General features: G+C 42.9%; 1 protein-coding gene across 1 annotated transcript in view; it reads right to left on the bottom strand.

Moving 5' to 3' along the window:
- Positions 1 to 560: 560 nt before the first annotated feature.
- Positions 561 to 13,857, bottom strand: part of PPIL6 (peptidylprolyl isomerase like 6) — a 73,198-nt gene continuing 59,901 nt past the window's right edge. Inside the window, exons 7-8 of the mRNA XM_069767986.1 lie at positions 12,819 to 12,954; positions 561 to 745 (exon numbers count right to left, since the gene is read on the bottom strand). Coding sequence (XP_069624087.1) covers positions 634 to 745; positions 12,819 to 12,954 — 248 coding nt within the window. The 3' untranslated portion in view covers positions 561 to 633. The remainder of the gene's footprint in view (positions 746 to 12,818; positions 12,955 to 13,857) is intronic.

The raw sequence follows: 13,857 nt of genomic DNA, 5'->3' as shown, positions 1-13,857 counted from the left end.
GGCACTGTAGAGGTGGAAATTAGTTTTATAGAGTGACAACTCAAGTTTCTCTATCTGGCAGTTTGATGGACCAGTTTGGGTTTGACAAGTGCCAGGAGAATGTTACCTACCTTACAGCAATGTGCAAACTATACAGTTTGCTGAGAAAGGAATAATGCTATGGGGTTGTTTTTCTGGGCTTGGCCCCAAACTCTTAGTTCTAGTGATGGTAAATCGTAATGCTTCAGCATACCAAGAGATTTAGACAATTGTATTCTTTTGACTTCGAGGGAACAATTTGGGGAAGGCTCTTTTATTTTCACTGAGTTACAACCCATGGTAAATTCTAGATCAGTGATAACACATCTGCAAGAGAAATCACCCAGTGCTGGCTGCTTGTTCATTGCTGCACAGGTTTTGCTTTAGTAATTTGCCTTTTAGGAAGGATATTGTACATTGATCGGTTTGTAGGAAAGAAACTTATCGGCTGCATTACAAAAGCTTAGCTAACTGGCAAATGTCCCTACAGGCAGAGGCTAGTTTACATTAGTGGGCAAACAAGTGGCGTGACAAGCTTTGGATAAAATTTCAGTGCTTTTATTAGGTTTACAAGAGAATAACTGCCAAAGAAAATACAAAGAAAATATGTAATTGTCAAGGGTTAAAAATGCCACAATCCACAATCGTGCAGTCCACTTTTGGTCTTTCATTGTATGTTGGGATATCCTCAATTTTCTGTAGCACCTCACTACCTTCAATCAGTTGGCTAAAATGTAGAACACAATTCCATTAGTTTCCATTGTTATGAAACATAAAATATACATAATGCTAAAAGACATAGTTATCAGGGTTGGCCTCTTATAAAGCACTAGATGATGGCCCGATTCTAACGCATCGGATATTCTAGAATATGCATGTCCACGTAGTATATTGCACAGCCCATGTAGTATATTGCCCAGCCACGTAGTATATTGCCCAGTCATGTAGTATATTGCCCAGCCACGTAGTATATTGCCCAGTCATGTAGTATATTGCCCAGCCACGTAGTATATTGCCAAGCCACGTAGTATATTGCCCAGCCACGTAGTATATTGCCCAGCCACGTAGTATATTGCCCAGCCACGTAGTATATTGCCCAGCCACGTAGTATATTGCCCAGCTACGTAGTATATTGCCCAGCCACGTAGTATATTGCCCAGTCAAGTAGTATATTGCCCAAACACGTAGTATATTGCACAAACACGTAGTATATTGCCCAGAGCTATGTAGTATATTGCCCAGCCACGTAGTATATTGCCCAGTCACGTAGTATATTGCCCAGCCACGTAGTATATTGCCCAGCCACGTAGTATATTGCCCAGCCACGTAGTATATTGCCCAGCTACGTAGTATATTGCCCAGCCACGTAGTATATTGCCCAGTCAAGTAGTATATTGCCCAGCCACGTAATATATTGCCCAAACACGTAGTATATTGCCCAGAGCTATGTAGTATATTGCCCAGCCACGTAGTATATTGGCCAGTCACGTAGTATATTGCCCAGCTACGTAGTATATTGTCCAGACACGTATGTCACAGGTTAAAAAATAAAAAATAAACATATACTCACCTTCCGAGGGCCCCTTGTAGTTCGGTCACATGACCATGACGTCATGGCAGGTTGTTCTCGCGCAGGCCCTGTGATTACGCCGCGGTCACATGACCGTGACGTCATGGCAGGTCCTTCTGCCATACCATCCTTGCCACCGAAACTTGCTGCTTGCATGGAGCGGTTACCGGAGCGTAGCGAGGAGCGGGAAAGGCAGTGGAAGGTGAGTATATAATTATTTTTTTTATTATTATTTTTAACATTAGATGTTTTTACTATTGACGCTGCATAGGCAGCATCACTAGTAAAAACTTGGTCACACAGGGTTAATAGCGGCGGTAACGGAGTGCATTACCCGCGGCATAATGCGGTCCGTTACCGCTGGCATTAACCCTGTGTGAGCGGTGACTGCAGGGAGTATGGAGCGGGCGCTGACTGCAGGGGAGTAGGGAGGGACTAATCGGACTGTGGCCGTCGCTGATTGGTCGCGGCAGCCATGACACGCAGCTGGCGAGACCAATCAGCGACTTGGATTCCATGACAGACAGAGGCCGTGACCAATGAATATCTGTGACAGACAGAAGGACAGACAGACAGAAAGACGGAAGTGACCCTTAGACAATTATATAGTAGATAGGGTGGGTATCTGAAGTTGGCCGTCCTACTATCTATTTTACAGTTGAAAGTTGGCATTTTACGTTGCAGGAGACATCCAATAAAAATGTGACAAATCTTATATTTATTACGTAACTCTCAGTTTTCATGAAAAGTAGGTGAAAAAAGTTGAACGTTCATATGGGCTTCAAAAACATGTCCTTTACTTTACAAGCCCAATTTCTACAAAACACATTCAATATCCATGTTTTTGATCCGGGCCAAGAAATAATGACAAATATAATAAGAGTAACCACTTTTTTTTTAAATCAATAGTATACATGGAAAAAAAAAGCAATTCTGCAATATATCTTATTAGAGAAATCTGTTTCTTCCTCCTTCTCAACTGATCATTCTTTCTCAAAATTCTCAATTTATGGGCGAAATCTATCTTCATTTAATACAATTTCCCATTATTGAGATATAGGAGATAACAATCGGTCCTCAAAGTTATTTGGAGAACTGTAACTTGTTTTACTAGAACTTTCCAGTAATGTTTCTGTCTCATTCTAGCCCCCCCTCCTCTCTCCATAGTTTTACAAGCACCAACTGTCATCTTTTATCTTAGTAATGTGAAAGTCTATATTTACTGAATACAGATTATAATAATGGAATGAGAGTAAAAGATCAATCCAGGGGGAAAATAAGCAGATTTTTCTAATACTATATGGATCGCCCCCGTATAGGGCAAGGTATACACGGTACCAGGTCCTTCGGTTCTCAGGGGGATGTCACGGTGGCTGACCCGGTCCGAGGCCCTCGGGAGGTCCGTTGTAAAGTGGAATGGTCTTTAAAGGGGAACTGTTCGTGATGCCACCTGTGGGTCCGCTGGGGTGATGTTATGGCAGCTGGATGGTATACCTTCCCACAGGTGAAGTGTGTCCCCAGGGCTTGTAGATGGTGGATGGTGTGAGGCGCAGTGAAGAAGGAGGACACAAGGTTGCAGTCTCTTTACCTTTTCGGAAGGCTTCAGCATCCACAGTCCAGAGCACCAGATCACAGGGCAGGCAGAGTCCGGCCGGTTTGGAGGCAAATCCAGAGTCATCTTATCCAGGTGGAAATCAGTAGCCTTCCTCTAGCACCTGGGTGTTGCAGTACCTTATTGCTGAGCCTCTCATAAGGTCCTCACAACTGTTGTAGATGTTCTAGATGCTATGTATCTCTCTGTCCCCCGGATGGAGTGGACAAACCCGTATAACTGGTGGCCTGAGGCTTTTTACAGGGAATCTAGCATGCCCCAACCCCCATAAGTTGCCACCATACCTCCTGGGTATAGGGCGGATCAGTAACTTGAAATTAGCTGTCCTGCCGGTCTCAGGAGTAAGGCATAGAGAACTGTTGCTCCCTCGGTGTTCCATCTACCAGATCCTGCGCTATATACTACGTGGCTGTGTTATATACTACATGTCTGAACTATATCCTGCACCCCGAACCCCCGACATCCAGCACCCCGAACCCCCGACATTCTGCGACCAATCAGCGACAGACGCAGTCCAGGTGCGAATTGACGCGGGATTTAAACCACGCTTAAACCACCGCGACCAATCAGCGATATTGGCACAGGATTGAAACACCTCTTCAGTGATTGGTCACGGCCGGCCGTGCACGACCAATCAGCGATATTGTCGTGGTATTTAAACACCGCTTCGGTCATTGGTCGTGCCCGGCAGGCCGTGACCAATCAGCGATATTGGCGCGGGATTTAAACGCTGCTTCAGTGATTGGTAGCTCACGGCCGGCCGCGACCAATCAGCGATATTGGCGTGGTATTTAACCCCTTAGTGACCGAGCCAAATTTTTGAAATCTGACCAGTGTCACTTTATGTGGTAATAACTCTGCAACGCTTCAAAAAATCCCAGTGATTTTGAGATTGTTTTTTCGTGACACATTATACTTTATGATAATGGTAAATTTTGTTCAACATTTTTTGTGTTTATTTATAAAAAATATCAAAAATTTGAGAAAAATGTTAAAAAATTAGCAATTTTCTAAATTTGAATGATTATCCCTTTAATCCAGATAGTCATACAACAGCAAACCATTAATAAATAACATTTCCCACATGTCTGCTTTACATCAGCACCATTTGTAAAATGTTATTTTATTTTGTTAGCATTTTAGGAGGTTTAAGAATGTAGCAGCAATTTTTCATTTTTTCAAAGAAATTTACAAAATTTATTTTTTTAGGGACTTATCCATGTTTGAAGTGACTTTAGGGGTCCCATATATTGGGAAACCCACAAACGTGATACCATTTTAAAAACAGCACCCCTAAACATATTGAAAACTGCTGTCAGGTAGTTTATTAACCCTTCAGGTGCTTTACAGGAATTAATACAAAGTGGTATGACAGAAATGAAAATGTGTATTTTTACCACCTAAATGTCTCTAACTTCTAAACAGATTACTACAGCCGTCAGACTCTAAGGCCGCTATTTGGTCATGAATTGCCATGGCAAACATCAGGACAACAAAATCATGATCTGAGGGCACCAATTGTGACAAAGAAGAAGCCCCCACACTCTGTTAACCATTTATAATGATGTAGTCACTATTGACAGCAGCATCTAAGGGGTTAAACAGATTTAGATGGTGCAAATACTGATCGTGGCTGGTACAGCAAGTTGTCAGCTATAGTGTACAACCGACAGATGCTGGATTGTCTCCTGTATGGGGAGGCTAGTCTCTTATATCTCAGGTCAGTTAAAAGACGTATTGGCGGTCATTAAGGGGTTAAAAACCGCTTCGGTCATTGGTCATGCCTGGCCGGCCGCGACCAATCAGCGTCAGGCGCAGTCGGGCCGCGAATTGGCGCCAGATTTGAACCACGCTTCGCTGATCGGCCAGCTGGGTGCGACCAATCAGCGATATTGGCGCGGAATTTAACCTCCATTCACAGCGCGACTTACATACATACATACATATTCTAGAATACCCGATGCATTAGAATCGGGCCACCATCTAGTTCTTTCTATAAATGTCCCTAATATTTACAAGAACATTGATGCGATCTGATTTGAAGTCACAAAATAGGATAGCTCAACATATAATACTGGGGTTCGACAAGCTGAACATGGACCTTAATAAGCTGTTCCCATAATGAGGACAATCAATAGTGAGTTTCATCAAAAATTCAAGTAGATCTTGTGCCTTCGATGTCGCAGTTCTGTTATGTTTTCACGTTCAGGAAACGCTGCGTGTTTGACGCTGCGTAGAGCCGCAGCGTCAAACACGCAGTGTCCAGATGTTACAGCATAGTAGAGGGGATTTCATGAAATCCCTTCTCCACTATGCATTAAAAGACGCATGCGGCAGACCCGCAGAAACGGACATGCGGCGCGTCTTTTCAGAACACAGCATGTCCTTACAATGCTCAAACAATGCACGAACAACGCAGGTGACCTGCCAGTGACCTCAGGTGCAGATTTGGTGCAGATTTTACCTGCGTAAAATCCTGTCCAAATCCTGATGCAATCCTGAACGTGGACACATACCCTTGTACAGCTGAACTGATAGTGAGCACTTAAATCCGCACATGGTTCAGGAATCCAGTGCATATGCAAAACAATGCGCAGTAGGGTTGCGCTTGTCAACATTTCTAACTTTGCTTGTACTGGTCTAGGATGAGAAGAAATCAGTGCATGTGCATTTCAGTGACCACAATCTCCAGCTTGGGCCAGATGTGTCAAAGTCATGTATTGGGGGAGGGACAAGAGCAGCGTGAAGGCAGGGAGAAAGGTTTCTCCTTAGCAGGAGGCATTTCTTACAAACACCAGAACATCTAATGAAGATATATTCATAAGCTGTAATGTGTACCTTATCTGCCTCACATTCGTAAGAATATAAAGTGGCCAACTCCTTTAACAAGCAATTCTACAGATAAAGAATCTGGATGGAGAATAGTGAAAAGATGATCATTAATAATGATGATCAGGTTAAATCAATATATATACACAAGTTAAGCAAAAAAAAAGAAATCTGAATAGGGTGGTCTTCTTTCTTTCTTTATGAGGCCACGTGCACATACTGAGTATTAGGTCAATATTTTACATCAGTATTTGTAAACCAAAACCAGGAGCGGTGATAAATACAGAAGTGGTGACGTGTTTCTATTATAGTTTTCCTCTGATTGTTCCTCTCCTGATTTCGGCTTGCAAATACTGATACTTGTGAATGTAGCCTTAATGAAACTTGGAGGAAACTGCAATTTAAGATCATGCATGTGGCTATACACACTTTTAATATACCTAAAAAAAAGACCCACTAACTGACATTAACTGCATGCCTCCAATGCCATTTTCCTGAATCTGACCTAATCCATGGTCTCGTAGCCAACAAATTAAGAGACCTCCTGTGACGCTGAGTTGCTGCTCATGGTCAAGCCATGCGGCAGGGAAGCGAAGAAGTCCAAGGTCAAAAGCCAGGAGGATACGTCAAGGAAAAAAGGGATTAGACAAATGGATAGTCAGAGGCACAGTCCGGGGTCACGTAACAAAGGTCAAAGTGCTTCGAAGGCAAAAGGGGTAATACAAATGAGTAGTTAAAAGTGAAATCCAATGTCCGGCAACAAAGATCAGGAAATCAGAACATAGAGTACAGAGCAACACACCACTGAACAAAGCTAAACTGGCAATCATCTAACCAATGCCAGCCAGCTGAATAGCCAGAGCGGGTGAGATCTGGAGGAAACCCCACATGTCCAGTCAGTTGGACCACTGGGCTGTCAGTCACAATACTGAGAGCCCGGCACACTCCTGCCTCAGACTGGATGACTAAGCTGTCACTCGCAATACCTGACAGCCCAGCATGCCCTTTTCCCCAGAGGGCGGTTGAGCTGTCACTCAAAGGGTGGAATCATGACACCTTCACACTCTACTTTTAATATAATAAAAAAGTAATCCATAAATATTGGTCAGAACCCACCACTCCATCTATCTCGTAACTGTTAGCTTTGATAAAACATTTTATGGAGGTGGAAATGGGGGATGTAGTTATTAAAGAGTTGAAATGAAGACAGTTTATTATAAAGTTTTGCACTTTGGAAGAAAAAAACAAAACAACAATTGTTGGACCTTTTGCCACAACTACCTGGTATATCTTAGAAGATCTAAAAAACAACCAAGGTCAACTTTATATCAATAATTCCATACTAAAGGGAGTGGACTGGATTATTTAGCGGGGAATTCCCCCACACCCCACCCTGCCTCCTTTTTTTGATGATGGCTTTTATGTTGCTTTAATAATGTTTTCCTTTAGTGGACATTTTCTCAATATCTGGGGCTATCTTTAGTAAATTATAAATGTGCTATTATTAATGACTTTGGATGCCCAGTCTGCGTGCTGGATGTGATTTGTTTTTATTGAAATTGTTGATTGTATTACTTAGTAAAATAAATAAAAATTATATATTTAAAAAAAAAAAAAAAGAGTAGCAGCAGCCATATATAAGTGGTCAATGGCCACTGGACCAGACCCTGCAAATCTTCTTTTACTTGATTAGTTCTGGTGCAATAATATCATTGCAATGTGACGAATGCATGACGTCGAGCTGGATCTACTAATCAGAAGAGACTATGAGAATGCTGGCAGGCAGGAAGAGATTTGCAGGGTCCTGATCCGACAGCCACAGACCACTGACAAGGCTACGGGACCACCACCCTCCGAATCTTTTGCTCGGCTCTAACATACAGTGTGTGTGTGTGTGTGTGTGTGTGTGTGTTTGTGTGTGTGTGTGTGTCCACTGCAAAATGTTCAGTTCATCTGATTTTTCTCATTACAGGTATATTTTTGAGTAAAATGTAAATTGTTCTTTTATTCTATAAACTACTGAAAATATGTCTCCGAATTTCCAAGCAATACATTTTGTATTTTTTCTCTGAAAAGGAGAAATAGTGAAAATTAAAAACTAACAGGGCTTTCAGACCTCAAATAATGCAAAGAAAACAAGTTCATAATCATTTTGAAACAACAATACTAATGTTTTAGCTCAAGAAGAGTTCAGAAATCAACCATGATTTTTAATCACAGCTTTCATGCGTCTTGGCATGCTTTCCACCAGACTTTCACATTGCTTCTGGCGCATAAATGTATGCAGCTCTTCTTTGCTTGATGGCTTGTGACTATCCATCATCCTCTTGATTATGTGGCGCCCCAGGGTCCTGGTCGTCACAGTAGCGTTGCTCTCCTCACCGGGAGGGTGATGTTACGTTTGGAAGCGATGAAAGATAACTCTCATCAGGTAACCGCCATACACACAACATGTTCACACTCCAGGCCACAAGGGGGAGCTTTTGATCCTATTTACTAGGTGACTCCTCTACATACATTGTGGTTTGGAGGGAAAGGGAGATTAGATTGTCAGAGAGACAGAAGAGAGCTGACGGACCTCGAGGGTCTGAAGTACCACAGCTCCTGGAAAGAAACACACAGAAAGCCGAGCATTGTTCAGTGAGAGTGAAGGAGAGCGAAGCAAAAGGAGAAGGACATCAGGGGAGACCAGCCACAAGCAGGCTGCGTCCCTCTGAAGCTGAAAAAGCGGGTTCCTATATATAGCTAAAATATAACTTTTAATCTTTACCAATTAAAAAAGTGCAAACATATAGTGCTGACAAAGGTGCAAAGTGCATACATACCACATAAAGACACATATAAAAACGTATACGCGTATAACCGCACGCCAAGATAGGGTCTAGTATATGGGTAAATCCACTAATATCTTGAACATAACCTGGTCATAAACTGTGAATCCGTAACCTCTAGATCTCACTGCTCCAGATCAGAGCTATATTACTATAGTGGGGTATCATCCCAACAGGCTATGTGTCTACTTCAAGCCTTACGGTATCTGCTGCTGCAGTATAAACCAAAACCCTTACACGGCGGTACGCCAAGATAGAGTCTAGTATATGGGTAAATCCACTAGTATCTTGAACATAACCTGGTCATAAACTGTGAATCCGTAACCTCTAGATCTCACTGCTCCAGACCAGAGCTAATATACTGTAGTGGGGTATTATCCCAACAGGCTACGTATCCACTTCAAGCCTTACGGTATCTGCTGCTGCAGTGTAAACCAAAACCCTTACACGGCGGTATACTTGCAATTGCTCAAAGCATCCGCAGTGATCCTATAAACGTACCAGGGCCCTTAAACTAGCGGCATTACTGGCCTAATATACATAGGGTCACATGCGTAGGTAAACCAGTGATACTCATCTGCCTTCTGCTGGTCACCGTCTAGAGACCTGGTGCAGTGCTGAGTTGTAATGGCCCGTCACGTCGGTTATTCGACTTGTAACCACATCATTCCTTCTGGGTCCATTGTCATGTGAGGTGCCTCCCTGGTACGTTTATAGGATCACTGCGGATGCTTTGAGCAATTGCAAGTATACCGCCGTGTAAGGGTTTTGGTTTACACTGCAGCAGCAGATACCGTAAGGCTTGAAGTGGATACGTAGCCTGTTGGGATAATACCCCACCACAGTATATTAGCTCTGGTCTGGAGCAGTGAGATCTAGAGGTTACGGATTCACAGTTTATGACCAGGTTATGTTCAAGATACTAGTGGATTTACCCATATACTAGACTCTATCTTGGCGTACCGCCGTGTAAGGGTTTTGGTTTATACTGCAGCAGCAGATACCGTAAGGCTTGAAGTAGACACATAGCCTGTTGGGATGATACCCCACTATAGTAATATAGCTCTGATCTGGAGCAGTGAGATCTAGAGGTTACGGATTCACAGTTTATGACCAGGTTATGTTCAAGATATTAGTGGATTTACCCATATACTAGACCCTATCTTGGCGTGCGGTTATACGCGTATACGTTTTTATATGTGTCTTTATGTGGTATGTATGCACTTTGCACTTTTGTCAGCACTATATGTTTGCACTTTTTTAATTGGTAAAGATTAAAAGTTATATTTTAGCTATACAGTGGGGCAAAAAAGTATTTAGTCAGTCAGCAATAGTGCAAGTTCCACCACTTAAAAAGATGAGAGGTGTCTGTAATTTACATCATAGGTAGACCTCAACTATGGGAGACAAACTGAGAAAAAAAAATCCAGAAAATCACATTGTCTGTTTTTTTGACATTTTTTTTGCATATTATGGTGGAAAATAAGTATTTGGTCAGAAACAAACAATCAAGATTTCTGGCTCTCACAGACCTGTAACTTCTTCTTTAAGAGTCTCCTCTTTCCTCCACTCATTACTGTAGTAATGACACCTGTTTAAACTTGTTATCAGTATAAAAAGACACCTGTGCACACCCTCAAACAGTCTGACTCCAAACTCCACTATGGTGAAGACCAAAGAGCTGTCAAAGGACACCAGAAACAAAATTGTAGCCCTGCACCAGGCTGGGAAGACTGAATCTGCAATAGCCAACCAGCTTGGAGTGAAGAAATCAACAGTGGGAGCAATAATTAGAAAATGGAAGACATACAAGACCACTGATAATCTCCCTCGATCTGGGGCGCCACGCAAAATCCCACCCCGTGGGGTCAGAATGATCACAAGAACGGTGAGCAAAAATCCCAGAACCATGCGGGGGGACCTAGTGAATGAACTGCAGAGAGCTGGGACCAATGTAACAAGGCCTACCATAAGTAACACACTACGCCACCATGGACTCAGATCCTGCAGTGCTAGACGTGTCCTACTGCTTAAGCCAGTACATGTCCGGGCCTGTCTGAAGTTTGCTAGAGAGCATTTGGATGATCCAGAGGAGTTTTGGGAGAATGTCCTATGGTCTGATGAAACCAAACTGGAACTGTTTTGTAGAAACACAACTTGTCGTGTTTGGAGGAAAAAGAATACTGAGTTGCATCCATCAAACACCATACCTATTGTAAAGCATGGTGGTGGAAACATCATGCTTTGGGGCTGTTTCTCTGCAAAGGGGCCAGGATGACTGATCCGGGTACATGAAAGAATGGATGGGGCCATGTATCGTGAGATTTTGAGTGCAAACCTCCTTCCATCAGCAAGGGCATTGAAGATGAAACGTGGCTGGGTCTTTCAAGATGACAATGATCCAAAGCACACCTCCAGGGCAACGAAGGAGTGGCTTCGTAAGAAGCATTTCAAGGTCCTGGAGTGGCCTAGCCAGTCTCCAGATCTCAACCCTATAGAAAACCTTTGGAGAGAGTTGAAAGTCCGTGTTGCCAAGCGAAAAGCCAAAAACATCATTGCTCTAGAGGAGATCTGCATGGAGGAATGGGCCAACATACCAACAACAGTGTGTGGCAACCTTGTGAAGACTTACAGAAAACGTTTGACCTCTGTCATTGCCAACAAAGGATATATTACAAAGTATTGAGATGAAATTTTGTTTCTGACCAAATACTTATTTTCCACCATAATATGCAAATAAAATGTTAAAAAAACAGACAATGTGATTTTCTGGATTTTTTTTTCTCAGTTTGTCTCCCATAGTTGAGGTCTACCTATGATGTAAATTACAGACGCCTCTCATCTTTTTAAGTGGTGAAACTTGCACTATTGCTGACTGACTAAATACTTTTTTGCCCCACTGTATATAGGAACCCGCTTTTTCAGTATTTGGTATATTCTGGTTCTTTTGGTTTATTCGAGTCTGGCTTTTTGTTGCCTCCCTCTGAAGCGCAGATAACTGGTAGCCAGTCCACACAAGGATTGAAGGAACTCCATGACTTACATCAGAGACCGGCAGGACAGCTGAACTGCAAGTTACCTGTCCACCTTAACACCCAGGAGGCACAGTGACACCTATAGAGCCTGGGGCGTGCTAGAGTCCCTATAAACCGGGTTATGTCCTATCCTATGTGGGGGACAGAGAGGAACTGTGAGGACCTTATGTGAAGCCTTAGGCAGTAAGGGACTACAATACCACCGCACTAGAGGAAGGCTTTTAACTCCCACCTGGTAACGGGGGACTCTGGATTCGCTTCCAAGCCGGCCGGACTCTGCCTGCCCTGTGATCTGGTGGCCTGGACTGTGGCTGCCTGAAGTCTTCAGTAAACCAGGTAAAGAGACTGCAAACCTGTGTCCTCATTCTTTACTGCACCATTTACCATCTTCCATCTACATACCGGGAGCCCTGGGGACACACTTCACCTGTGGGAAGTTATACCATCTAGCTGCCATAACATCACCCCAGAGGACCCTTTAAAGCAGCGTCGGTCCCTACTGACCAAATACCACAGGTGGCGTCACAAACATAAACTTTATTCCCTTTAAAGACCTTTCCCCTTTTACATGGGCGCCCAGGGCCACGGACCGGGTCGCCACCGTGACATCCCCCTGTGAACACAGGACCTGGTACAGAGAACCCCACGGCCCTGGCGGGCGACTCAATTACATTTCAGAGGTTTTCAACGGGGTTCGGGTCTGGAGATTGGGCTGCCCATGACAGGGTTTTGATGTGGTGGTCTCTTCATTTTTGCCAGAGCTGTATGTGTATATATATATATATATGTATGTGTATATATATATATATATATATACTGTATATACACTTTATATGATTATATATATTTTGTAATGATTGATTTTTGTTTTGCAGTGTTTTTCTTCTGTTGGATGAACAGATTTTTCTAAATTGAGCACTTACCCAAATGCAACGTGTTTTCTATCCATGTACGGAGTGGCCTGTAGAGTGATATAGAACTGGGAACCATTTGAATGTCGCCCCTTATTGGCCATTCCAAGAATTCCCCGCTTATTATGAGGAACTGCATAATTTTCATCTGCAAAATAATTTTCACGCTCTTTTCAGGCAAAGCAAAAAGTACACATATAAGTTTAGTCAATTTTCTGTGACACTAGATATATGACTTGCTGGCAAAAGTACGGCATGAGTTAAAATGTTAATAATGTTACATATTATCTGAAGCAGTATACAGTACTTCCACAATGAGTTGTTTAGAATGGTACATCTAGAAAATTGGAAGTGCATTACTGCCATAGACATTGGTTAAGTGCTATATTACTTACATGTGAAATTTTGCCCAACTGCAGCGTCAATGTGTACCTTATCTACATGCTAAGTACTGTATTTTCTGGCGTATAAGACTACTTTTTAACCCCTGAAAATTCTCTCAAAAGTCGGGTGTCGTCTTATACGCCAGGTGTCGTCTTATAGGGCATATTGTGGGGGGAGCCGTCCCAATGACGAGGTGAGGGGGCACCTCACCGGGAAGGTGTAAGTGAAGCAGAGGCAGAGAAGGAGATAATAGGATACAAGGGCGAGCCAGATGAGTGAAAGAGGAGTGTTTTTCTAGGCACAGCACCGCTCTCTCTCTCTTTTTTGCATACCCCTGGCATCCCAGAAGCTGATAGTTTGCTTTACTTACACCTTCCTGGTGAGGCGCTCCCTCACCTCGTCATCGGGACCACTCCCCCCCACTATATACGTCAACCGCAAATTGCTCCACACCCACCCTATAAGACGACACCTGGCATATAAGACAACCCCCGACTTTTGAGAAGATTTTATATTTTAACTGGAAAAGCTGGGGGTCGTCTTATACGCCCAGTCGTGTTATACGCCGGAAAATACGGTACCTTTTTTTTTCTGTAAATTTTCTTATAGCAAATTTTGCATTTCCAAACTTTCCAAAATTTCACATGTACGTAATATAGCACTTAGC

Source organism: Ranitomeya imitator, chromosome 5 (assembly GCF_032444005.1).
Source record: "Ranitomeya imitator isolate aRanImi1 chromosome 5, aRanImi1.pri, whole genome shotgun sequence".
NCBI classification, from domain to species: domain Eukaryota; kingdom Metazoa; phylum Chordata; class Amphibia; order Anura; family Dendrobatidae; genus Ranitomeya; species Ranitomeya imitator.
Note: the sequence above shows the minus strand (reverse complement) of the source record. Positions and strands in the feature narration are given on the sequence as shown.